At 36.9% G+C, this 27,906-nt stretch overlaps 1 protein-coding gene across 1 annotated transcript in view; it reads left to right on the forward strand.

Annotated features, from left to right (window-relative positions):
* Positions 1-27,906, forward strand: part of ME1 (malic enzyme 1, NADP(+)-dependent, cytosolic) — a 180,651-nt gene that overhangs the window by 66,076 nt on the left and 86,669 nt on the right. Inside the window, exons 4-5 of the mRNA XM_010565742.1 lie at positions 10,040-10,115; positions 11,291-11,452. Of these exons, the coding sequence (XP_010564044.1) occupies positions 10,040-10,115; positions 11,291-11,452 (238 nt within the window). The remainder of the gene's footprint in view (positions 1-10,039; positions 10,116-11,290; positions 11,453-27,906) is intronic.

Below are 27,906 nucleotides of genomic sequence, written 5' to 3' on the forward strand. Positions count from 1 at the left end.
TTTTTTAAGGCTTATATTTTTGAAAATGGAAAATATGGATGTAAAATGATGGAAATTATTGTAGCTTTCCTATAAGTGCAGTAATTGTAACAAATTGATTAAAATCAAGAGGCCAAAAGAAAACAATAAAAATTGAGTGTGGGACAGATGTACAGCGAAACCCTTGTTACACCAAAGACCTACTACCACAGCACTTTTTTTGAGTTCAAACTAAATTGATCTATATTTTGATCAGTTCCTGTACCATTCCACTGAATTTTCTAAAACATCTTAGCTTAAGGTCTGTGTTTAAAAATTATTCAGATTTGAACTTAGACTCTAACCTAGGAGATTTCTGTTGTTATACGCTTTTTAAAGATGAATCTCTCAATAAGTCAAGTTTGGTTTGGAATCTAGTCAGGCTTAGTTCTGTTTTTTAGAAAGTTTTTATGGATATGTATAGCCTCATTAAAACATTGTTGTTAAAGTTACTTCAGTTTTCAAGTTTCGTAAGAAATTTGTCAAATGGTGTTATCAAGCAATTCAATGATCCCAACCACTAAAATAAGAACAAAAGGGAAATGAACAAAATACCAATTAAAAAAATCATAATGAATAGCTTTATATGGTGAGAATAATGTGATATTCCAAATAACTGGAATTTAAATTTAATGCAAAACTAGTCACATTGTCACTAGACAATGACTTATACATTTTGCATGAGAATTTAGAAATAATAATCATATCTTTTCATGTGGTCAAAAAAAAATGGCTAACCTGAGAAGTCAGTTCTGTGGTAGGATTACTTGTTAGCAGAGGAACTTTGTTTTACTTTGAAGCACTAAGTCAGGCCTGAAATTCCCCATCTACTTTTAAAGCTTCTTGTGTTTCATGGTGGCCATCAAAGCCCAGCTTGTTGGTCATGAGGGCAGAACAACAGAATAAATTTTCATGCACAAGCAGAATAGTCTTTGTAGTTAGTGAACATTTAACAAGTGCCATTTAAATGCCATTTTAAGAGGTGGACTCATTTTGTTTAGGATCAGAAGTAAACTATGCCTGTTCTCTCCACTTTGCAGATTACAGAGGAAAGAAAATGGTTATGGTCAACACAACACAGTGTTTATTTGAAAATCAATTTTGTCACCTTTTGATAACAAATGTTTTGCTTTCAAATGCTCATCCTTCGTGCAAATAGCTATCTAAAAGGTTTATGCTATATGCCTTGCTCGAATTTCCCATTATTTATCACAGTAACCTGAAAATCTGTATTTTCTTGTGGCCAAGACGTGGGCAGTGGAGAAACAGATGAGCAGCTGGATGAAAGTATGTGGAAGGAAGGAGGGTGCATGTGGATGCATGTGTCCTTCAGAACGGGTGGGAGTCCCCCGGTGTGCTGGGTTTCCAGGCCATTCAGTGGTGGCTCAGGTCCAGGAAGGCTGAGCCCGGGGTCTTGCATGAGGAAGGCTGCAGGTACAAAACGGGACAGGGGCAGAACAGGAGGTGGACGCATGCAGACTTTGCCGGGATCTTCCCACTGTCGTCCTGGCACCTGATCCTGTGATCAGTGCTGCGCTTCGGCAGTTTGGTCGGTGTCGATGGACTCATCTCTTTAAAATAATGTTTGATTTCACATCCAAGTGGTTTTTTAACACCAGTGTGAATACCCTTTGTGCCTCCAGCTGCGGCTCGCTCTCAGGCGTTACCTTTCCTGCAGGTCCCTCTGCGCTGCACTTGCCCTTACCCTGTATAATGGTGAGTTGAGGCATGTGTAAGCCAGCCATATTAGTCACTGCAACAAATAACTTGCAGGAATATTAAAACCAGCCTGAATATATGAGAATCCAACTGTATGGATTATTTTGCAATAGCAAGACTTCATGCTGCTCCCTCAGATGATGCTCTGAGAGACCACTGATGCACTGTGAGATCCCAAGGAAGATGCTTTATGCTCTAGCAGGCAATAAACTCAAGCCCATCATTTTTTTTTGTTTGTAACCTAGTCAAATATTAAAATTAAAGTTTAAGCAGAAAATTATTTGAATGTAATTTCTGTGAATGATAGGAGAATAGTCTGTGAAATAACTGAGGCTGAATAATTGCTTGCTTTTCAACTCAAAATGCATTATTTTTAATCTCTTCTATTTTAGTAATTGTAGGGCACAATACTCATGCTATGCCTATATTCAATTCTATTAAAAGTAAAAGAAGAAGGAAGAAAACATCCATTTTGTAAGGATTTAAAAATGGGTCCAATAACTTCTTTGCTGTCTCTTTGTTACTTCTCTTGCTCGAAGTAATGCTTGTGATATGAAAGCTTGTTTGGTTTTGTCCTAAGATTAAATACTTTATCTTAACATGTGCAGCTGGTAAATTGAGATCTGTACTTCTTCAGAGTGTTATGCCCAGCTTTGTGTGCTAAAATACAGGAGACTTAATTTCAATTGGTATCTGCTGATATGATTTCCACTGAAAGCAGGAATAGGTTTCTGCATATGTTTGGAGTGGAGCACAACCCAAAACCCATTTGATCTTAGGAACAGCAAACTCCGCTAGAACAGCCTTTTTCTTTTTACTGCTAACACTCCTTACTATAAACTAGGGAAAATTCATGGTCCATACCAAATTTTTACCTTGGGGGAAGCCAAGGCTAAAAAACTGCTCTAGCTGACCCTGCTTGGGAAGGGAGCTTAGACTGGCTGATCTCCAGTGGTCCCAGATGACCTCAAGGACGCTGCGATCTCTGTGCCCTCAGGATGCGGGTTTCTGAGATGTCGCCAAATGCCGTACACAGACAGCTCAAGCCTGGGTGAAACAGCTCTGCTTGCCTTCTGACTTGCTACCTCTTAGCACAGCAGCTCCTTGCATTAGGAACTGCTTTGTCACTGTGACATAAATGGAGCGGTTTCCTTGGTTCCTTTTCAGCAGATAAGGTCAGCTCTACAAATGGAAGACAGTGTCTCTTTTCAGAAGTCACTTCTTCATTAAAGTGGAAGTTGAGTAGGATATGCCGTAAGAAGAAGCGTTTTTAATAGGTCTTCACTTTTGTCCTTGTTAATGGTTATTGAGACCAAACGATGGTGATTTAAAGGTCAATGAAAACTGGCTTAAAGGACGCTATTGTCTAAATACTGGAAATTTTCCATGTTCCAATGAGCCAGGGCAGCACAAGTTGTTGAAGTAAATAGAAGGACAGTGATCTCACTTGTTTGAGTACTTCACAGTTTAACATTTGAAAGGTTTTTTTAAAAAAAACATCATTAGCATTGCAAGATTCCTAGTAGATACATGGTTGATGTTGTTTCTTGATGGTTCTTTACGCCATTAATATTAGCATAAAATAATACAAACATGATAGCTATTGAAGCAGAACAGTGGGTTATTTTTTGTCTTAAAAATGAATGGGTTTGGCTCTGGTAAACCATTCTCTCATTGACAATCTTCAAATAGTTTTATTTGTGTCTATTAGAGTGTAAGTAATTAAGTTATTGAGCAACTGTTGGAAGAATTTAAGTAGCTTCTGGAGCAAAACGGCTCTGGCTCTTAAAACACAGTATTTCTCAAAGTCTGCCTTTTCCTTTTCAAACACACACATCCCATTGAATTGCTGTTATGTGGTTAAGCAACAATACATAAAAGCTGATTGTCTAGATGAATGATACTTTAGTAATATGATTAAATCAACAAATTCATGTTTTAAAAAGTGAATATAAAGAAGATATGATTTGACCTACTCTGTTGCTGTATGAAAAGGATGTATCATTACAGTCTGAATATTTAGATCACAAAATGCTCTGCTGTTTGCTTTTGTAAGTAAAGGAGGTGAGACGCTAATTAAAAACCAGTGTTATCTAGATATACAATAATGAGTATTTTATATAATTGATGCAAAAATCCTGCAGTGACAAAGTCCATGAAGTGTTGCTTTTACTATGAAGTATTCTCAATTTTCACCTGAAATAGTTTGAGGTGCATGTTATGGTTTCAAAATGAAGTATAGCATAGCACAGATACTATATTTACTTTTGTTCTTGGATGTGCAGCATCTGGAGCACTGCAGCTTGCTGAGGCTCACACCAGAAAAATTATAATCTTAAGTAGCTACCTATCCCAGTTGTCGTAGTTTTTTTTTCTTTTCTTATTACTATAATCATCATTATTATTTATTTTGACATAATGTTTTAACATCTATACTAAAAGATCCCACAGCACCTGAATCTCTGTTGCTAGAGTTATGTGCCTTTTACTCCTCCAAACCCTAACCTTTCTTTTCTGAAACCTCATTCCCCTGAGGTCGTATTTTCAAATGCCAAGATGACAGGTGCTGTCTTTCAGGTTAGTTTCATTACTTTTCTGCTTTTAAGGCTAATTCACATTGTAGACTGTACTGTTCTGTAAGTGCCCTGAACTTACTTGTCTCTGCTATGTAGATGTTATTTTTAACTGCAGTAACTGTTAAAGCACTGCACTTACTAACAGGGATTGATAAGCAGCTTTGATGGTCTTGGGCACATGGAAGAGTGCTACACAGGCTGCCAACACTGGATAGAGTGCCACGAAACAGCATTTTGAGAAGGGAGGCTTGAAATAAGACTAAAGCTGGTTTGCTCCTATGGCTGAAGATTGACTGTTCAGAGCCCTCGACATTAGCATTTCCCATTTGCAGTGATTATGAACACTGTGTTTTTCTCTACTTTAATTATTTCCCTACACTCCTGTGCCAAACTGGGCTTTTGAGTCACTTTAAAAATTTATAATGAGGCTTGCATTACTCTTTTAAGTATAGCTAACCAGAGTTGGTAGATGTATTCTAGAAGACAGACGCTAGCCTGAAGTTACTTTCTTCTAAAAATAACTATTTATAATCAATCATTTAGGAAACCGTATGCTGAGTATGAAATAACACATAATATTCATAAACTTTTATGTCTTGTCTGGGTTAATATCTTATTCTCCATTGTCTTTCATATGCCTCTGGTACTCATCTGTTTTATGAACTTCATCTTACTTGTGTACAGCTCCAGGCTTTCAGAGGTGTTAACAGTATGTACTGTTCTCTTAATGCGCCTGTACTATTTCTGGTGTTGGTTTTTGATTTAATCTTTGTGTTGCTTCTTACAAACTTTCCTGTTTAAATATGGTTTGAGTATACAACACCTAGAAAATGTAAAGCCCATGTTTCTTTAATACTGATGAATTCAGGATGAAGGTCAGTAGCAGCTGCAATTTCAGCATCAACTATTTTATTTATTGAAAGATATACCTGTGCATTGTAAAGTAATGAAATTAACCCCTGTACAGAGGGAAAGGTAAAAAAAATAAATAAAACTGTGAACAGCTGCATTTCTTAGATCAGCTCATCAGTTGTATTTATTAGGCCTCGGAGGTCTTGAAATGAATGTTACTATGCAAAGGAACCTGGTAAGGTAAGATGTAATTAAAAGCTTGAATAAATTTTATACGATGGGAGACCATATTGAACAGTTACAATGGGAAGTGTTATTATTTCTTGGTGAAAAAAGAACAGAAAGTTCTTTGTGGGGAGGACATAGGTACTCTTAGTTTCTAGTACAATGTTTGTATTGTACCGCTTTTTATAATCTTAACGAAAATAGGAGGGAATTTCAACAGGGACTAGGGAAGTAGTTTACCACTTTCTTGCAAAGTGCCAGAGTTTGGGAAATCAGAAATAAACTGAGGCTGGTCCTTGAGATTAATTATGATTGTGATTATTATTAAGCTTGTTGATTTAGGCTGCCTGGGGAAGTGAAGTCACCTCTACTATAATTCTATGTACAGTTCATAATTCAAATAACAGTTTTGAACACATAGGGTTGTGAGAAAAGCTTGAACTTTTTTTCATTAAAAAATGTTTGGCAATTTCTGAGACGTGTTAGATTGCCTCCTGTTATTATAAGAGGAAAGAAAGGCTTATTCTGTTACTATGACACATTTTTCTAAACTGTTCCTTAATAGAAAATAGACAAGTACATTGCTGGTGGAACATTGCTTCCACGAAGCATAATAAACAAATACTCCATTTAATTCTGTTTACTTTGTTCTCATAGATCAAAGTTCTAATGAAACAGAGCCAAATTATGTGATGTAGCATGACTGCCACATAACTGGTAAAATCTGCTACAGTGTAGCGAGCTCAGTGACCCAAAATAGATCCACCCTTTGGTGAGTGGATCCCAACCATGGGCTTCCCCCTTGCTCTTCAGGGCTTGGGTCTTACTGGTGGTGTGACAAGAAGAAAGGAGCCATAGTTACTTCTTTGCATAATTATTCCTCCGCTGTAGTTTCGTACATCGTCTGGCTATCTGAAGTGGGTGTAAGTAGAAGTGATCCCTTTGGCTAGACTGGTACAAACCAGTGCTGAACTGAAGGCTAACTGGGGCCACAGTGACTGAAGATGAGCCCTTCTGTGTACGCGCTCAGACAAGTTCCACGTAGATCCGCATTGTGCCAGGTTCAAAATGAACATGTTAATTTGAAGACTAATCTGCTGCTGCAAGCTTCAAGTCAGTTTTAAGTCACAGTTTTGCTGATTGGCCTTTTAAGCCTCAGCAGGTCTTGATTTGTTGCCTCGCAAGAAAAGTCAGTATGTGTAACTGAGATGGCAGTTCAAATAGAAAGGACAATACTGTGTCATAAAACCTACACTTGGCTTTTACAGTGAGCTTGCCAACCTGGGCTGCTCTGAAAGTGTGTATGGGAGAATTTAAGCCTGCTTCCCTGTGAGATGCTTTTCATGTTAGGTATGTGAATATGTGCACACTGAAAACCAAGCAGCATATTTTTCCTCATCTTTTTTTTTTTTTTAAAAAAACCCCTTATCCTTAAGCATTTTTTTCTGCATCTTGCTTCTTTCTCCATGTGCTGAAATGCATTACTTGTCTATCTGCTGTAGCAGCCCCTCCTGAAGCGCTGTGTCAGACAGATGCCCATCACGTGGGCTGAATCTTGCTCTGCAGCTGGCAGAGCAGGGTGTGTGTCCCTGACATGACAGTACTTATTATTAACATTATACTCAAACGGATAATTCTGTCTGATTTCTGGACTGAAATACATAGATACTTTAATTCAATTTACATTGTGTAGCTTGCCCCTTTCTTGATTCTTCTCATGGTTGTGCTATGACAGCCAAAAAATAACTATGATGTCAGCCTGTGTCACCCTATCCCACTTGTAATAAACCTTCTGCAGTTGGTGCTTTTCCTTGACATAGCATGACCTCATGGAAAAGAAAAAAATACTTAGTGCTACCTTTTGGTGGTTGCTGGCAGGTAGGATTGCCAGCGAGTTCAGTCCCAGTAATGTAGGTTGAATATTTTTGTGGCTGATGCCGCTGCAAGCTGGGCTTCCTCTTGCAACCTGGTGTAGCTTCTTGCAGAGACGCCTTAAAGGAGAAAAGTGCTTTAATTAAGAAATGAAGGCTGGGGAAACGAGATCCAGAGAAAAGAAGAAAAGATTCTTATCTCTTATTCTGTGCCCTTAAATCTAGGGGTATCTTCTCAGTCAGGCCGATGTGTCCAGAAACATTTTACTAATCTACAGAAAGAATAGAGGGAAGAGGAGAAGGAGGGGAGTGCAATGCTTTCGACATGATTCTGTTTGCACTTCAGCCCCTATTTTCTATTGTTGTTTGAATGTGATCCTGCTTGGACAGATTTCTGAAATACGCTCTCAATACTTATTCAAAGGTCCTTACAAATGTTCTAAAAAAATTCCTTCTGGAGCAGCCACCCTGCCTTTATTTTCCTCTGCCGGGGAATTTATTCCATGGAGACCTCTCTCCCTAGCTTGCAAGTAAGAGGTCATTTAATGACACTGGGCTGGGCTCTGGCTCTTTAGAAAGTCAATACAAAATCTTGCTTCATTTAACACGAATCTATTAGGTCAGTGTAAATTGGAAGGCAGGGACAAGGAGAAAGAGGGGTGATGCTTCTACATAGCTTTCCTCCTGCACTCTTCTTTTCCTTTCACACACTCATCTCTCCCAATTGACTGTCTCCGAGGCTGGCAATTTTGATAAGCTGTATTTTATGACTTTACAGTTTATACAGCGCTTTATAAAATGACTCGCTCTACGATACATCAGAAAGGAAGCATCCGCATTTATTTTGCTTTGCTGCTTCATGGCGTTTCACTGTTAGGGCCATCTTTTTTTCAGGTAGCTGGCTCACAAATAGCAATGCTTGTGTGCTGTAAATACCACAACTTCTGAAAAGCGCTGTAAATATTAACCCTCCCACCCCCCAAGGACTGTCACTTCCACTGAGGTGGAGGAATTAGTCTGCTGACAGGCGTTACTTATTAAGAAACAACCGATAGACGTAATCATCCAGCTTTGTGCATTTGTTCTGAGCATGGGGAATGGATGCAGAAGGGGAATTAATGGGGAATGCCAGGATCAGAGAATTCCCAGTTCTAGGGGGAAATGCATAAAATGATATTTAAACAGTGAAAAATATCTAGCCAGAAATGACTGATTGTTTTTCTTCTTTATGCAATGCGTATATATTTTTCTTTTAGAACATGCCAGTTTTTATTTAATTAGCTACTTGAGGTTGTAGTTTCTGTTTCTGAATCATTAGCTTTAAGATTAAGAAATACTTTTGTTAATTGCCACATGTCTTACACTGCCTTTTGTCCAAAATAATAAACAATTGCAGTTGTATATTTTTGACATCAAAGAGGGGAAGAAGACACTTAAATATGAAATTAAATATGAAATTAAATATAAAAATATAGATCAGATGTTAGTTTATATATAGAAATATAAATAATCTAACATGTATGAAATATATAAACATGTTAAATTAAATATAATATTTGAACTCATTTTTGTTTCATGACTAATATACTTTTTAACACTGCAGGAAATTTTTTGCTTGACTTGCAATACTTGCAGTCATATCTGACAAGTGTGACCCACATGGGCATGTACCCAATTCTATGAATATGGAAATACTGTGGTAGACTTAGATTTAAATTATTTTTCAATACTCTTCTCTAATTTTTACTTTATAACTTTAATAACAGGCAGATGAAATGCTTTAGAATAATTCCAGAAGACAACTCTGTATACTTACTAATGCAAAATTTAATTACAAGAAAGCATCTTTGGCATGTACTTCTTCATTGATGTTTTTCTTCATGGTTTTTGAGAGACTGAATTTAGTGGGAGAATTTTTTTCCACTCTCTCACATGAGAAAAGTAGATAAGAAATGGAATTAAATTAAATCTGAGTGGACCTGGATGTATATCTGCATATCAGGTAAAATAAATGAAGAATAAAATGCTGAAGAGTAGGATAAGAGATTATATCAATTTTGCTTCTATAATAAATAAAAAATGAAATGTGAATTACACTTTTCTGTCATTTTGTTTTATGCTCTTCTGCATTGGTGGAATTAAAGGTCAATTTACAAACACTCTTCAAAGTAAAAATTCGGTATGCTCAGCACTGTGGGATGTGCTACATGCTTTCAAATCAAAGAGATTTTCATATAGAGAAGATAATTTTCCACTTTTGTAGGAGTCAAAGGGGCAATCTAATTAAATAGGAAGACTATTTTCTAAACACTTAACTGAAAGCTCTTGAATTATTTTATGTAATGATAACGTATGGCTTATTTCAGGTTTTGTTCATAGATTAAAACTTTGGCCTATTCTTGTCTGTAAACGGTAGGACTGCAGTGGCACTAGTGATCACTGTCATATGATGAACACTTTTTGTGGTCTGGGACAATTAACAAACACATTTGAACAGATCAAGTGCTCAGTGAGCCTTAAAAATCAGACTTAGTAATTTTCAGAAATGACTCTTACAGGTTCTCACTGCTCAGTGAAGCTTCACTGAGTTACATGTTCTCTGTCTTCTACTAAATGCAGACATTTAATTTACTCATTCATACAAAACTGTGCACTTATTATTGAACTGAATCTACGTATGTTGGAAACACATTTGCATAGAGTTAATTTATTATTCAATTGATTTATACTGCAGTATTTAATTGCCTGTTTATATGAAAAGTATTTTTTTATTTGCAGAGGTCTTTTTATTACTATCCATGACCGGGGACACATCGCTACAATGCTTAAATCCTGGCCAGAAAATATTATCAAGGTAAGTTCAGTTTTAGTTGCATAACAAAGTTGACACTTTTTTGCACCCAAGGTGACTTGGTTAAGATATTTTTATAAGCATTTTATCAAGTAGATTTCAGTGATTTCTTAGCTTATTTTTTAAATAGAAACAATGCTGTCACGGCCAAAGTTTTGGGGCTTTTAAACCATTACTTGTTTAGCTGTGGATATCCTTTACTGATTAATTGGTCAATTACATTGAATATTATGCATCAAAAAAATCCTGAACGGTTTTTCTGCATTTCAGGGAATCACAGAGTGATCACTGGAGATCATCTAGTCCATCCTTCTGCTCAAGCAAGGTCAACCAGGGCAGGTTACTCAGGGCTGTGTCCAGCCTGTGGGTTTTGAGTATCTCCAAGGGTAGAGACTCCACAAAATCTCTTGGCAACCTGTTCTGGTGTTTGGGTTAATAGTTCTCCACATATGGTACCTGATGAGCTGTCTCACAAAAAATATTAAATTTCCAACTAAAATTGCTTGTCACAGAGTATGACAAGGAAATTATTTTGTTGTCAGCTGCTTGCCATACTAAGCACTTCTGTCCTTTACTATGAAAAATATTCCTTTTTTGCACAGACAGTTTTGTGGGGTTTACAGAGTTACTGTATATGAAACACATACTTCCTCATATGTGTAAGTATGATGGAGTGTGTTATTTGCTCAAGGGAAGAAGAAATACATCTTTGAAGGGTAAGAACCAGGTGGTTGTAGACAGCCCTGTCAAAGGCCAGCAGGAGTGGCTGGCTCTGGTTCTGCTGAAAACAGCCATGACAAAACCCAGGAGTCCAGGGTTGTTCTTTTTTTTGTGGATAACTTCCTTTCCCTTCCTATTCTGTTTTCATACTGTTGACAGAAAAACGTAAGAGGGAACAATGCCAGTTCCCTTGTAATGTAATACTAAATACCTCTCTTGTGTGTTCTTAAAAGTTTTATAAGAAAGTCCCATTTACAGTGATGCAAGAGTCTAAAATAGTGTAACAAAACTACAGCGAAATACAGTAAACCAGTTCTGGACCTTTGTTGTACTATTGATTTGTTTGTACTTGTTAGAATTTTTACATGAAAATTAAAAAATGATGGTAAAGATAATGGAATACTTAGTACATACAAGCAAAGAAGTGATTTTTACAGTGCTTTTATTTCTTCCTCCAGGCTATTGTGGTGACAGATGGAGAACGTATTCTTGGTCTTGGAGACCTTGGCTGTTATGGAATGGGCATTCCAGTTGGTAAACTGGCACTTTATACGGCATGCGGAGGGGTAAAACCTCACGAGTGCCTACCAGTGATGTTGGATGTGGGAACAGATAATGAGGTAAATCCTTTTCTGAGGTGTAGTGAGTATTAGCTGTTTGAAGGGAACTATATAAAAGTTGAACTGTAAAAAGTTGTTTGTCTTTATGTTACTAGCTTTGATTATGTGCAAACTAAAAAGTCCCATGGAAAAAGTCTAATCCTAATACACAGTGTAGATATATTCGTCCTAATGCACAGCGTAGACTGTTTTGTAAGGCTCAAGTAATTAAGGATGCTGTTGTCTGTAAAAATGTGCTGCATACATCATACATGTTAAAAAGTAGTATGGGAAATTAGATCTCAAGAAAAGGGGGACGATAGAGTTAAAAATACAATTTAAGGCAGCATTCTTTCTCCGCTTCTGCTGCAGAATTCCTCTGCAGTGATTTCAGATGTGAATTCTGACTGTGCCCCTCATTTTGGTGAACAGCTTGAAGCTATAGCCTGATCTGTGCTGGGAATGCATGTCTACGTACTTCAGTTGACATTGACTTTAGCTATAGAAAGCACTGTAATGCTATGAGTTTTCCCAAAATGAGGTCCTAGCACTTCAAGTTAATGGACCTTACCCTCTTTAACTTGGCTTCCCATTTGCGTGAAGTGCAGAGATTTAAAGTTGTTGAAAATTGGCTTTGTTATTTCCAGGGCTCCCGGGATTTCTAGTTAATTACTTGGCCCCTGTTCTTCCTTCTTTTTCTTCTGAAAGAATACTTGAATAAGTGACTCTGAATGATGTCAAATTAAATATCACCAGCAGTATCATTATGCTTTAGCAGAAGTAAACAAATGTTATACTATAAATGATGCAAGTGTTAAACTTTATGCATGATAGATGTAACAGAGATTTATGTCTATTATAGCTAAATAAAGCATTCCTGTACCAGTAAACTTAGCTGGGACCTCTAGATTGTTGGGTTGGGTGTGTGCATCTTCAGCTTCATACACACACCTCCACCCCTGCCCCACTGGGATAATTTAGACAATACATCATGAAAGCATTACTAAACTGAGAAATAGCCTGCTACCATCTCTCTCTATCCCTCAAGAACCCCCTTCTGAAAGCAGACAGCCTTACTTACGAGGTGCATCTGAACACTCTAGCACATAGCCATATCGATTCGCATACAAGTCTCATTAGCTATAAAATGGTTTTATTCCTGCTTTGAGCAGCCAGGCCAGTTACCTAATCTATTATTCAATGTTTCTATATGGTTAATTGCATCCGCTACTTCTGATACTGCAGTAGGCTTTACATTTTGCTTTTATGCTTGAGTTTCATTGTAATTTTTAATTTTTCATAGCACATTATTTTCTTGGGAGATATCAAACATACATATATATACACACAAATAGAAAAACAAGCTTACCCATACCAGTTACTCAACTTTCATGTCACTGTTCTTGTGACTAAACAATGAGTTCAATGCGTATGAAAGAGTGGCAAACCTAAAGTATTACAAGATGCACAAAAATTTTGTGAGCTGAGATTTGCTGATGCTGTGAAATATTCACGTTCTGATTCGGAGGATGCCTTTTGTTGTTTCACTTTGGAATATGTCTTCTTATTTTAGGACCATACTATGAACTGCTTCAGTTTATTCCTACAGTGCAATTAGAGGCTGAGCCTGTTTTAGTACCCAGCCGACATGGTGGTTAGCAGCGCAGGACAGGGCTGCTTCTGTTGGGGTGCTTTTCTTTCCTGCCCAGGTGTGTATCAAGCTTGGACACGCACATGCTGCCCGACAGTCTAAAATCCCCAGCTAAATTTACTGGTACAAGAGACCTTAAACTAAGTTTGAACGAATGCCAGGTTGAGTAAAGAGTTATTTTTGTTGTTTTTTTTCAGTCCTGTAGCAGATGCAAGGAATCACATTAGCTTACGGATCAGTGTGGTTTATGCCCATCTAGGTTTTTGCAGGGCTGAGGAGAAGTCAGCCGCGTGAGAGAAATCAAGGCTGTGAATCATGGTTGGGTTATGGTCAACTCTGAAGGCAGCTCAATTGCTCTTTCAGGGTTGTGCTAGACTACACTTCAAGACATAGATGTTTAGTGGCTTTTTCCCCGTGGGGACTGGTTGATCAGATGTTTAAGCATTTATCCAACAGCTGTAACTGGGAATAAGACCTCTGAATTCTGCTGTTGGGTTATGAACAGGTGGGACTTTATTGCTCTACCCCTTGACTGAAGGAACTACGTGGGCCCGATAATATTCGCTAATGGGAGCTTGGGTGTAGTTCCCTGGCTACTTTAGTCAGTCAGGGATCCTGGGGCACCAGCTCCCTTAATTTCTTCCCTCTAACACCCTCCCTCTCCCCCAGCAGCGCATCCCTGTTCCCTCCCTAACGCTGGTGTTCGTGTAACTGGGTGGTTAGCCACTGCAGAGAACTGAAATGACCGAAAACCAATCACATTTTGCTGGCTAAGCTGGTTATATTAGGTCAAGCTGCTGTGGAATTGCACTGCAATTCCTTATCTTAAAATCTAAACCTCTTGGACAAATAATTGTATTTTTATGCTATATTTTCTTACTCTAGCCAGGATTTTCCATAATAAGACACAGTAGAAATCACTCTCATAACTTGAGCACGTATAAATAATAATTATGCTGAACATTTTTTTTGAAATGTGCAGATGTTTTCCATTTAGATTAGTTCCTTTTCCCTTTCTGTGGGGGCCTCAGTGCTTTAAAACAAGTTTTAAAATATGTATTTTTGGCAACTATAATGCAGTTGTGCACAACCTGTGAATTCTCCAGGAAGATTAAATCTTACTCTAAAGCAGATTGCAAAAAAAAACTTAACAAATTTTCATCCCATATTGTTTTGTTGTGTACAGGACACAAACCAGTAACTCTGAGGAGCAACTCACTCAATTTCTGATGATTATTAAAAGCCTTATTACTGTTAGCTTTAGCAGATGTATTTCTAGCTGGGCTATTATCTTGCTACTCATAAAACCAAGGAAAGAGAAGAGAGGCAAATAAAGCATTTTTAGACAATTGCCTAGATAATAAGCAAGAGAAATGGAAACTGCTTACTTACGACTAAAAATTGACCTAGTAGAAAGACTTGCGTGACCAAACTAGTAAATTACTCCATGTAATCAGTGTGGGACTGAGTGTCCAAAAGAAGTGGTGTTGACCACTGCCAAAAATAATATGCCTGTTTCATAAGTCATTGACAAATTGGAGGCAAGTAGTTGCTGATAAGACATTTTTATCCAAAACATTTAAAACATTATTTGGAGTATTAGTTATTTACTACAGACCATGACAACCTCACTAAAAGTTGTGCCTTATCCAGTAGCGATGTATTTTTCAGGTGTGAGGATGGTGCTTCTCAGGTGGGATTTCAATCCAAGTAAAACTTACTCAGGCACCAGTCTCAGTACTGATATGAAAGTATTGTTGGAAATGCTGAGGTGATGTGATCTCTGGCTTCTGGGCATTCATCTAATGTTATAGAGGTATATGTTAATCACTTTGGAATGCTTAAAGAAACAGATTGCAGAAGAAAAATGAATGGTTATCAAGGTACAAGCAACTACAACTTAATAGAGACCTCCTTGAAACATGTACTCAGCACTTTAAGTGGGATGGGTTAAGGATGATAGAAATAATCAAGCTGAATCAAGGGAAAACATTTAAACATTAAAATGTGAATGACGATGGTTTGCTACTTAAAACATGTTATTATACTTGCACAAAATAAACAATGTTGAGGCAAGCCTGTTGGTAAAAATCAGCCTGGCTTACAGGGATGTGAAAACTGGCAGGTAAAAAAAAAAACAGGCAGCAAAACCCAGTAATAGAAATCAAGTTAAAAAACTGGGTTTATAGGAAAAAAAAAAAAAGCAAAAGACACTAAAGAAAAGAAACTTAATCTATATTGATTAAGAACAGTATGAATGAGATTTTCTGTTGTTCCTAATGCTTTACCTTAGTGGTGGTACTTGTGGAAGTATTAGATTGTCAGTATAAATATGGTAGATATTTTTTGAATGTCAGTTTTATCTATCTTGGTGAGAGTCTTATTTTCCATTTTATTAATGGCAAATGAATATGTTAAACAAAAGCTTTAAAAATTTGTCAAGATCCTTAAATCAGAATGGCCAAATAATGCTTTGGACAGTTCTTTTAAAAAAAAAAAAAACTCCAGTAAAAGCTTTCTGGACCATGCTGAGCTGGGTGGGGAGGAAGTACTGGGGTATTTTAATTATAGCTAGGATGAATTGAGAAGTTCAGGAAGGTTGGATTAAAGTTAAGGCTCTTATTTAAAATACAATGGTCCTGGTTGCTGTAACCTTAGGTAAAGAATTGAGTAAAATCAGAAAATCTGACTAATCAAGAATTGACGGTAAAATAACTATTGCTGATTAGCATGGGCTTAGTAAAACCAAATTTAATCTAATGTTAAAGTGAGTTTACAGATTTTTGGTTGACTTTTATATTTTACCTTCAGAAACATATTTGAATTCATACTGTTCCTTTTAAGAAACTGGACCAATGAAAAAACAAAGCAGGTCTCCTGCGTTACTAGAGAAAATGTGATTTAAAACATGTATTTCTGTGAGGAATAAAAAAAAAGTTGTGGTTTTATGTTATTTCAGGGTTTTTTTCAGCTCTGCAATGTTTAATATGTTTATCAATGACTTGGAGGCAGTATTTTTAGTGTCCAAGGGTCATAGATGAGACATGGTTTAGTTAAAGTACTATTATCCAGCCAGAGCAGGAATGAAATCTAGGAAGATGGATGGCTTGTGTTATACAGAAGTCAAACCAGTGGTGAAAGGGTTTCTTCTGACCATAAAAGTCTTAATCTAATAACGGATGCTTAACAGAGGAATGAGAACTGTGTTTATCTGGTATCTTACAAGAGAAGCTCTGACAAGTTCAGGGCTGCCAGAGCAATCCTGGACTGATTGCATGTTTAAATTCAATACTGGCAATGACCAGTTCTGGGAGCTTTGGAAAGATTAATTGTGTGTTAGCATTTAAACGTAAACCATTTACCATAAATTTTAGTTTAGGTAGAAAACATTCAACTCTTTTAAATAGTACTTTTACACAACGCGGAAAAGCCGAGACAGCTGGTGTTGGAAGAACTTTTTACACAGGCATTTCCTAGCAGAAGTCACCTTGGTGCTCTGAGTGCCAGGACAGCGGCCACACGCCAGCCATCGGGATTGCTCCGGTGTCAGAAGTCACACCGCCGGCACCCGCGACGGCTTCAAAGAAGCTGGACACGCAAACCTTCTCTTGCTCTGGGTAGACATAGTTAAATAGCTGGCTGGTCATATATATGTGCCATTGATATGGGCGCATATATGTATCTGAGGTCATTCTTTATTTTTATAACTGTCAAATACAGACATGGAAGTACTGGACAGTGCATAAGAGGCAGAAACATGCGGGGCAGCTGCAAGGGCAGCTACTGCTCCTTTGTCTGCCACACTTCAGGGACTTGTGGGCTGCTATTTCGAGTTATTTCCTGCATGCTTGCTTCGGAATATTTTTTTCCTTAACTTACTACAAATATTTAAATGCAGGAATGTGGCAGTTCTCACAGTTGCCCTAAATAGGTCAATGAGCATGACTGGGCTGGCAGTTCTGTCTGTTTTGGAGGAATGACAGGCATCCGTGCTGGAGGACTGAATCCAGAAAAACTGAGGTGCAAATTCAAGCTCAGTTCTTCAACTTGTGCTAGTTAGCTTTCTGCATTTCCCAGAATTACTTCCAATTGTCATAAGAACCGGAACCAGCCTTCCAAGATTCAAGACCCGGGAATGTGTAAATGGAAACTGTAGAGAAAACAGAAACAAACCTGCTTTTATTACTCATATTCCAACCAACTGAAATAGAAGCCTGGACAGAAGGAAGATTAGTGTAGAGGAAAACTGCAATTTCATATCTTATCAATCTAAAGATATAAATGTATCAAACAAATCATGTAAATTGTGTACAGCTGTAGGGATTTCTAGATAAAAGACAGTCAAAATTGGCATTCTTATGTAGATGAGGGGCACTTTTACGCAGTTGTTTGTGTGTAGTAAATGTGTTATGGAATGGTAATGCTCTCTGAATTTAGAAAGGTCCTTTTGTCCTCCCCTTGAATGAATGTTGTTAGAACTAGAGACAGCATTTCGGTGATAGTTTTACTGTAAAACAGCAGTAGCATTTCCTGAACTCTATGAACAGAGATTGCTTCTGTCTATATAAAAAGGATCTGTTTTTGTATCTGGTCCATATATAGGAATCTCGTTTCTAGGTTATGTTCTCCAATGTGTTCCCTAGCAGTTTTGAGTATTTCTGAAATAGAAATGACACTATATGTGATCAAACCCGGAGGTTTCTAGATATACAGCTTTTCATTTAGCTATGTTAAAATGTCCCTGACCAAATTAACCTGGTTGACCAAGAGAGGCTTTTTCCCATGTTCCACAAAACAGGCCAGGGAAGGTGCTCAAAGGTAATGCTATGGCCCTATGGTGCTGAATTTCAGGCATGAAAATTTGTAAAACTATTGATGGAGTAAATCTGTGGTTTTTTTATCATTTGGCTACTGCCTGTCTATGCCATTCTGGTAGTAGATAATTGTACTTTCCTTAAGTTCTATTTTACAAATGGAATTCTTTTCCCCCTTAGATCTTGCCGCTAGAGCCTTCCCTAGTAGTACACTGCCAGCACTTGAACAAAGGAGAAAATACATGAATATTCCTTTTTCCTCCCCTCTCCCCGCTTCCAGTTGGCAAGAAAATATTGTGGTAGGAAATTACTTTTCCTAGAGTCAATGTCTTGAGTAATTTTTTCTTTTCTCCTTTCAGTGTTCGGAAGTACTGAAAAGTAAAGTAATTTCTGAACTACAGTTCTGTCTAGCCCATTGTGCAGAAGAAAAAACCCCACATTTTTTTAATTTGCAGGAATTGGTAGTCTCCTTTTAAATCTATTCAGTTATTTGGAGTGGACTGGATATGTGTTAGAGGAGGGAATGGGCAAGTACAATCTGTTTTTATAGATGCATCTTCCAAAACTGGGGGGGTTTAGTGTGTTTTAGAAGATTCCACCTCTAAAATAAATATGGCATTGCCCATCGCACCTAAACATGCTTTATTTAAACAACAGGGACACCTGAAACTATGCCAACATCCGTATTACGCTTGTGAACCTAAAGAATGAGCTGGGAAGGGATGGTACTTATGAGACCCACCATTTTCCCTCAGCGCAGGTGCCGTTGGGTGACATGCTTGAGGGGATCACAACTATCTGACAGCTGATGTTTTTCAGTGATTTTTTTGAGAGCTTTCCTTTTCTTGCTCTTTAATGTTCTCTTAGTGAATCGTTACAATATGTCTGGTAATACATGCACAACTTGAAAGTTCCAAAAATTATTTTGACTCAGTATTTTAATTCAAATGTGTCAAGAATTGGTAAGTGTAATAATAAATCTAGATTTAGCATTTGAATATGTTTCTGCCGTATGCTGCTGATTTGTTATTGACACATGTCAAACTCAGTCTTTTGATTAAGTTGTAGCTCACTTTTTCTTTCAAAAAATATTATTTTACATTAGTCTGTTCCACAAATTTGTAGCTTTCTATTTCTCAGGTAGTGAGTCTTGTAAGCTCGCCAGGTTGGATTGTCAGTAGAGCACATAGAAAGTAAAAAAAAAACAGATGAGGAAGAGTAGATGAAATCACAGGCTTTAGGCAACAGACAAGAAATTATATTAAATAAGCTTGCTCCAAGGGAAGCTTGAAATAAATTGAAAAGTAAAGGTTTATGTATGTGATCTTGTGTTGTATTGTATATTCAAAGCAATGGCTTGACAAGCCTAGTCTACTCTTAGAAGGAAATATTTGTCAAAATTGTTAAATTTTATCAGAATGAGAGGATAGTTTGCACAGGTTTTTATATGTGCTATTGAGCGTACAGTTATTTTAAAATGAGTGTAATACAGTGACAAAAAATATTTACTATTTATCATGAAGCATCTACTTTTTAATATAAAAGTTCAATTGCTGCCAAAAATGCTCCAGATTCTGGGTAATAGTTTTTATGTGGCACGTTCAGTGAAGGACGTAGTTATCATGCAGTCATGAAGTATACATACTGGAAAGGTAATTCATGAAAAACTGAAGGAAAATGCCTGTATTATATTTAAATATTCAAATGGAGTGGCATTTTTATTATTACAGAGGAGTTTTTCTTTTATTTTCATTATTTTTATGATTACATAGGAGTTTTAGCTAGATATTAGTGCTTTATCCATTGCACATTAGAAGCATATCGTTGGCGAATGCTAACATCTCTCAGGTCGTCTTTGGGCTTTTATACATATCATAATTTTTGTATTTTCTTCATGGGTATTTAAAATAAATGGCCTTTGTAAGCCATATGTTATCACTGCTGTTTTTGTCTCATTAATATTTTCATAGCTTGAGTAGTTTTCTGTTTGTTGTAGATATGAGGTGAGTACTTCATAGGATATGATAAACTTTATTTTATTTTTTCCTTAGAGTAATATGTCAAATATGTTCCCTCTGTTACAATGCACTACAGACTTGTGCCCAAACCTCCTGTACTCCAAGGATTCACATCTATGGGATGTTCTAGACCCACTGATAAATAGTGTGATAGACTGGTTTGGGGTTTTACTTTATGTATTTGGTGGGGGGGATTAGCACTTATCATAAAGCGGATTCCAACGCTTTGGTTTTCTCACGCCTCAGTATTTTTTCTCTGTGGATCAGGAGTTTCCACCTGATTGTGTTTCCTACGAAGCTTTGTGGCCCCCATATTGCTGAGCTGGTGAGGTAAACCCTGGGATGTGTGGACTGGCACGGAGCCTTAGCTATAGATGACTATAGTGAGCAAGTGGAGGCATGGGCATATTTAGCAACAATTACAGTTTTCCCACAGATTTTATTTGGAAAATTTAATATTTCAAAATACATGATTTGCTGTCAACTGAAGTAAGAAAAAAACCTAAACATGCAAATATCCATCAGAATTTCAGAATGTTGCCTCATTCCCAGTGAATAAATAGGGTTGTGTGACATTTTTGTTGACTATTGCAGAAGTTGGTGTTAGTTAATATTGAAATTCTTACCACGATGGTAGTGAGAGGTGTGGTTAAGTGAATACTTATCCAAGGTCACCTTCTGTAGCATGTTAGAATTCTTGTTCTGTGTTTTCTTGCATATACTGAGTTTTCTTCACTTTATTTCGACAACGCAGATGTAGAAGAAATAGTAATTTTTTTTATACGCTTTTCTGAATCTTGTGGAAAAAAATTAAACTTCAATTTTGATATATCAGATTATTTTATTCTAGTACAGACATTATCATGATTACAAATAATGAGTCAGAACAATAAGAGTCTCCAAAGGTGTCTCTAATCGGGCCTCAGTCAAACTCTAATACTTGGTCCCATTATACTGCATTGCACAAAGTTAGGTAGTATTTCTTGAGTAATTTGCTGTTTATAACGTGATGAGAGGAGGAATGAAGTAATACAGAATTCTGCTGTATTTATTTATTTTTATTTCAATAATCACAGTAAATGCTAGTTATTCCCATCCCAATCTAACCATAGGTGCATATTCAGACTTGGCATTTATTTATGTGGAAGTGTTTGTGCACACACAGATACGTCCATTACATCATACATAGAGTTAATGTATCTGGGCTGTTAGAAAATTCCATATTTTCACAGGGCTTGTCATCAACAGAAATGGTAAATGGTTACTGGATAGAGAGACCTTTATTGCACAGGATATTCCATATTTTGGAATACTGTGTTTTATTTGGAAACTACATTTCCTGTTTTAATCTTGTTAAATGTGTCAGTCTGCATCGTAGCTTCCATCTGAATTTTGTCTGTGCTTTTTTTTCTCCGTATGTTTCTTTACCTTCTCCAGATTTAATCTAAGAGCTATAATCAATTTTCACAGCCTCTCTTTTTTCCCAAATATATCCAACGTGCTGTCTGCAGGCATGCTCGCTGACAAGATGCATCAAGCAGTGCTCATGGAGAGTAACAGATAATAACTGCAAGGAAGCAAAAAAAAAAAAGAAAATTACATAAAAGCTTACAAGCCAAACAGTTGCTGTCTTTAGTCTTAGGAAAGGAAAATGGCTCATTGTTCACTGTTAGCTTTTCTCCTGGAGCTGGTAAGAGCTGAAATTCCTGCTGAGGTGGACCTCAGCTTTGAGTGAATGCCAAGGAAACCAATGTTAGCAGTTAACATTATCTGTTGGGTAGTCTTAAAAATACAGTTCAGTAACATTCAAAGACCTCTCGATCATGACTTTCTTGCAAGAAATCAGAAAGTAATTTGCTGATGGTGTGTTTTACACAATTATTTTAATTGGTTTTAATAGTGGAAGTCACTATATTTCAGAATTCACGTGTGCAATTAAAAGGCTAAGAATCAAATGTTTTTTTTTTTTTACTGAATACTCAAATAATACATTTCCCAATTTATATTTTCAAGTATATCCTCAAAACTGCCTATGGCTTTAGTCAAGAAGGTTTTCTACCCTCTAGGGCCTAAAACCCTTGCCTGAAGTGACTGCATCGTGTTGTTGAGGTGGGGTTCCAGGGAGGGAATCTTGAGAGTCTAAATTTACCTGAGATATTGAGGTTTCCAGTGTGTTTTAGTCTTTTAAAGACTGCCTTTTGAAGAATTTTTTAATTTTTCTTCTATTTTGTCCATAGTGTTCTGCAATTTATTTATTTTTTTTAATTCTTATTTCTTCTGTATATTCTGCCTTACTATGTATTTCCTTGGTTGTATTAAACCTTCGGTAGAAGACTGTGTATAGATGTCTGGTGCTTCTTAAGGGATGCATTCTACTAATCATGTATTAAGAGAGCTGAAATACAAAACGTTGCCTACCCCTTTTATGAAATAATTGTGTACAAATGGAAACAGCATTTCCCACCATATTTAGAGCTGTTAACTGTGTTGACTTATTCGCAAATGTCGAAGATCATTTGCTATTCTTTACCATGGTATTCTCAGGGGAATGTATTACATCACCTTCCTTGTTTTCATTTAGATGCTTTTCTCATATTTTCTTAGGCATAGCTCAGCAGCTATGAGTACCAGCAGTTTTACCAATAAAACTCAAATATAAATGGGCTTGACTTTTAAACATTAATTCTCTTTAAATATTTTTCTCAGTTTCATAGTATGTACAATATCAGCATTTTGTTTAATGCTGCATTCCCTTGTACTGGGCTTTGTTCTTTACTATAATAATAGAAAGACATTCTGTGTTTACCTTACTACTATTATAATGCTTGTCTCCTTTTGCCCTAATAGGGGGATGAAAAATATCTTGATCTACATTTCCTTTCAGTAGGAAAAATACTTACAATCCTTTTTAAATAAATAAAAAAACAACAGAGCAAAGCCCTTTTTTTTTTTTCACTGGGGGCTTACTGTTGTCATTGTACAATGGAAGGTTACTGCAATTGTTAAAACTCATCCAATTGTTCTAGTATAATTAAATTAGAGGAGAGTTTCAAGTTCATATTATATTTTTAATATGCATGTTGTATAAAATGATATATTAGTATATATTTCAGTGCCAGATTTACATCCATCATCATCCTATGTTGCCTCTGCTTAAAGTCCTCTTATACTTTCATAAAATACTAGAGATTAGTGTTTGCAATCTTGCAGCCATCCAGCCTTTCTACTGTGTACTAAACCCAAATCTAGACTTTTCTACTACACCCACATAGGCAGCAATGTTTTTGCCTGTTCTCTTTTATCTTTTCCATACTTAAGATTCAATGGAATGGACATTTATAAGCTTGTGTTTGAATTATTAGTCCTGAGAATGTGGGGACCCATCACCAGAGTAGGTAAGCTCAGAATGACTGAGAAACAGATGGAGAGCTTGAGAGTCATCTGAACCTGAGCTAATCATCCTAGGCTAATTTTATGAGGAGGAGCAGACGCTTCTTCTTATAGAGTAGCTGTCTCAAATTTGTCAGATGAATTGTATCTTAAAACTATCTTTTTTTGTCTCTTGACTATAAAAAGAACTTAGACTAGATATTGAAATACCCAATATAGGTTCTTAATTTAGATAACATGAATTCATACTCTGTTTGCACTTCACTTGCCTTTCTCTGCATCTGACATGTTGTTGCTGTGTGGCTCAGGAGGCTTCTAGAGAGACTAAAACTTGGTTTTGAACTTCTGTCAACCCCTTATTAGACAAACTCTTTGTACCTTTGAGAAATGCCGTTCTACTGCTTAATGTGTGAGAAGACCTCAGCAATTGTCTGTTACTTTTGACCCATTGTCATCCTTTAAACTTTGCCATTTTGGCTAGGAATACATGGTATCCTTTTGCTGAGACTGTTCATTTATTTTTATGAAATATGCTATTTAAGAATATTTCTTTTGTGGAACACTCTATTTCATTAGACCATGGAAAATTTGACAAAGCCAGGTGGTGCTTCACATTTTCACATTTACCAAACAGCATATCAGCAATGATTTTTAAGACCCAAGAAGTTGAAGAGGGGAGGGCTTTAGCAGAAAGTACCTAAATGGTGACACCAGATTTAAGTCTCAGTTTCAGCTGACATTACAAAGAAAGAGCTGTGTACTGATGTTACTGGCAATTCTGTCAGTCCATTTCATTTCTTCTTACTTCACTTTTCAGCACAAGGGGATCTATAAAAGAGGGGAGAAATTAATATCTGGAAATGCTTATTTTGGATTGCATGCATGAATCTCCATAGACCAAACTGACAGCAGACTTTATTTCAAGATACGTTAGACATTTCCAACTCTTCATACTCAGAAGACAGCAACAGATAGTGTTTGTTTTCGTTGGCTTCCATTCTTTCTGAAATAGTAACTGCTAGCTATCTGCCTCCTCAGGAATTTGACAGGCAATAGAGAAGACAAGAGAGGGAATGAGCCATAAATATAGCGATTATCACAAAAGGTGGAATAAGATGCATCATTTGTGCCTCTGTGGAAGTGGGCCTAGTGTCTGGGACAAAACCTGTCACCTGCTGACCTCTTACAAATGTTGGCCTTGCGCTAGCAGGTCTACTTTGTGCACAGAACTACTTTTCCCTTTTTTCTTCTGGTGCTAGGACAGATACGTAGGCAACAGCTGAGATGCCAGCACCGAAATAATATCACCAGACTTGTTTAATAATTGCCAGTCAGTCAAATGGACATTGTTCATGTGACTTGTTTATGTAGGAAGAATCCCAACCCATTTGGCTCTAGTAAAGAAAATGGCTGAGTGTCAGCACAGGAGACAGGGTTGTCAGGGTCAAAGATATTTTGATGAAGGACTATGTGGGAGTAGCTTATGGAAGTAAATGAAATAAATAGACATAAGTTTAATAGAACTCAGAAGAGGCCACAACAAGTGATGGAAATTTGTAGTTACATGTGAATGAAAAAGAAAGGATCAAAACAAAATATCAGAACTGTTAATATAGAAATGAGATGTACTGATAACATAGAACAAGATTTTCAGTTTTGTAAATAGTGTATCTGTTGATATGTTAAAATTCTGTTCAATTAACTATGTATGTGATGGATTCAAGATGCTTTGTGTGCTGTCAAAATGTGTGAGCTGATGAAATATTAGCAAAATTCTTTTTATTAATAGAATATTAAAGATAAATGAAAATGAGATCTTTAAGACTTTTTAAGTTTGTTATTTTTGTCGTATACCAGATGAAGGAAAATTATTAAGATGGCATTCTTCTCAGTATTATTACTTAATAGCAAAACTTTACTGATGTCATCTTCAAAGGAATGAGTCTTTGCTCTTCTCTGATTCACTTTGTTGTTGTTGGTTTGTCATTTGATTTTTTATTTTTTTGTCTGGTTTTGAAAGCTGGATGACTGCTTGCATTCAGACATTTCAGCTGCCTGTCCTAAACAAAATTTAGAAATGTAAGTGGATGAAAATAAAGGGAGTGATGTGTGTTTGTTGCTTTGCAAAAATGGTGTAGGAAAGTTTGATGTATTCAAAGTGTCTGAACCACCTCAAGCAGCTGTATCTTGTCATACTTTCTTGATTAAGCTGAATAAGATAATTTATTACAATAGCTACACTCCTGGTAACTTTGCAGGAAGAAAGAAAAGAAAAATATCTTCAACTTCTATAAAAAGTTTCACTGAGGCTAGACTTGTTTTTAGGGTACTATGTAGGCTACCGTGGGTACTGTTTTGGCCCTTCTTAAATATTACTGTTTGGCCACCTTCTGTGATTTATTATAAGCACTTAGTGCTGGACCCTCAAGTAGGGTCCAGCACGTCCTCCCTCATGTTTTTTGTGAGCAATAAACTTTGGAAGTTTGGTTGTGGCAATCTATGTCTATAGCTTGCATTTCCCATTATCCATCAGCTATTTTTCAAAATGTAGCATCGAGGGTATTGTTAAATGTTTCTTGATGCATGACAGGATGTACAGATTGAGATTTTAGCCATGTAGCTGCTGGTGTTCATGAAGAAGAAATGATAGTCGTTAACTGTATGGGGGCTGTTGAAGGTCGGTTGTGTAGAGAGTTTAATGATTTTCCTGGGATTCAGTAAAAGCTTTTATAGAAAGTAGATGTCAGGGGTTTTAGGAGATTTGTTAGGTGGTCTGAAAAATATATGAATAAAATACAAGAGACTTCTCAGATTTTTTTGCTTTCTGATTGTTATTTGTATGTTAAAATATTAATGATTATATGCAGCATAATCTGCTGAAGTCCTAAATGATGTTGGACTCTTCAGGACTATTGTTTTCTCAGTAGGCAAATTATTAAGTTTTTCAAGAAATGCCACTGGCATGCAGACAACCATTTGTTTTCAGTTTTACTGTATAAAAGAGTTATGCATCCTAAAATTGTGTCTGATGAAATGCTGCTCTGAAACCATGGTTCTGAGTGTCTTCCAAGTTCCAACTCAAATTACAGGCATTTGTGGAATTGGCATCGTCCCTGTCCCTGCAGACAGATGTTAACATCAGGAGAGTTCTCTGAGACTGTTAATCATAATGCAGAGTATTTGTCTTGCTGTTTATTTTATTTTTCTTAAAATACACAATGAATTAGGCCTCTCTGATGTCCTTACTAACTCTGCTAGATACAGTTCTGGCAGCAGATCATATGATGCATGCTAGCGTGACTTAGTGCAGCAGTACCACCTTAGACATTGTGGTGATGCTCTTTTGTTACAAAATCATTTGTAACCTCCCGAGGAAGAGGCAGAAAGCAGTATTCAATGGGACTAATGTGCTATGTCTAAGGAAGAGAGAAAAATTTGTAGGGAGAGGAGCAGGCTGTTGTCTGAGCTGTGTTAGTGGGAAACTGCACTTTTCAGAGCTTGTCAGAATTGCCCAGAACAGAGTTTTCTCATGGCTGGCTGGGACTAGTGACTCCTTGTAAGAGCTTCCTCAGCCCAGGGCATCCTTCAGCCACTCTTGACTTTATCCTGTTACATGAGAGATGAGGGATTTTTGCTCTTATTTCATTTATAAAGCTCTTTCAAAACATAATTGTCAAGCTGAGGAACTGGGAGGGTTTTTTAGCTTATTAGCACAACCAGAAAATACACATAGAAATAATATCTGTAACTAATGTGCATTGAAATAATACCCATAACTATTTGTGTGCAATCACATATTTCTGTCTATGGAGAAAAAGACAGGTTATAGTCAGATGATGATGATGAGGAAGAAGAGTTAGAAAACCTCTGGTGAATTTTATTTAAATTTATCTAGGGTCCTTCAAACAATAAATAAGGATAAAATAAAAAATTCAGAGAAGTTTTGTGCTGGCTGTCCCTACAAAACTTTCAACCATCTGCTGGGAGATGTAAATTCAACATTTTTTAAGAGTTTTGCAGTAAAGAGCAAATGAATGATCATTTAAGTGTGTTACTGTAGATATGTTGCTTGTCTTCACTTTAGTGCTCAACCCTGGAATACAGCTGCCTCTGTATTCCACCCATGGTGACAGTGCCCTGTTCGTACACAGCATGCCATTATTTTCAGATTGGCACAAGTCACACAGAAAATAGATCTTTCTATACTTTTTCTTTTGTATAAATTAAGGAAAGTCCAAGATTAGAAATTGTTTCCCCTTCCTCCTGGTAATCAAGTGCCTTAATAATGACCTGCTTGGCATAGCTGCTATTTGGTGTAGAAGTTAAATGTAGATTTAAAAGAAGGACCTGATGCATCCATGTGGTGGTGGTACACAAGCATGGTACTAGGAAAAGAACTCTAGTGCTATAAAGATCAGCCTCACAAGGGCTTTATGATTTCAGTTTTGAAGCTAACTTTCAATTAACAGAAGATGTTGGCACAGTTGTACGTTTATGATTGAAAACCTCTTTAGTTTGTCATTTTCTAGTATGAAAAATTGACAGACTAACTTGCTGGCTTTGATGGCAGGGCTTTTTCCTTCAATTACAGTACTTTGATGA

The sequence above is a fragment of the Haliaeetus leucocephalus genome, unplaced genomic scaffold (assembly GCF_000737465.1).
Source record: "Haliaeetus leucocephalus isolate CR32 unplaced genomic scaffold, Haliaeetus_leucocephalus-4.0 Scaffold195, whole genome shotgun sequence".
Lineage (NCBI taxonomy): Eukaryota > Metazoa > Chordata > Aves > Accipitriformes > Accipitridae > Haliaeetus > Haliaeetus leucocephalus.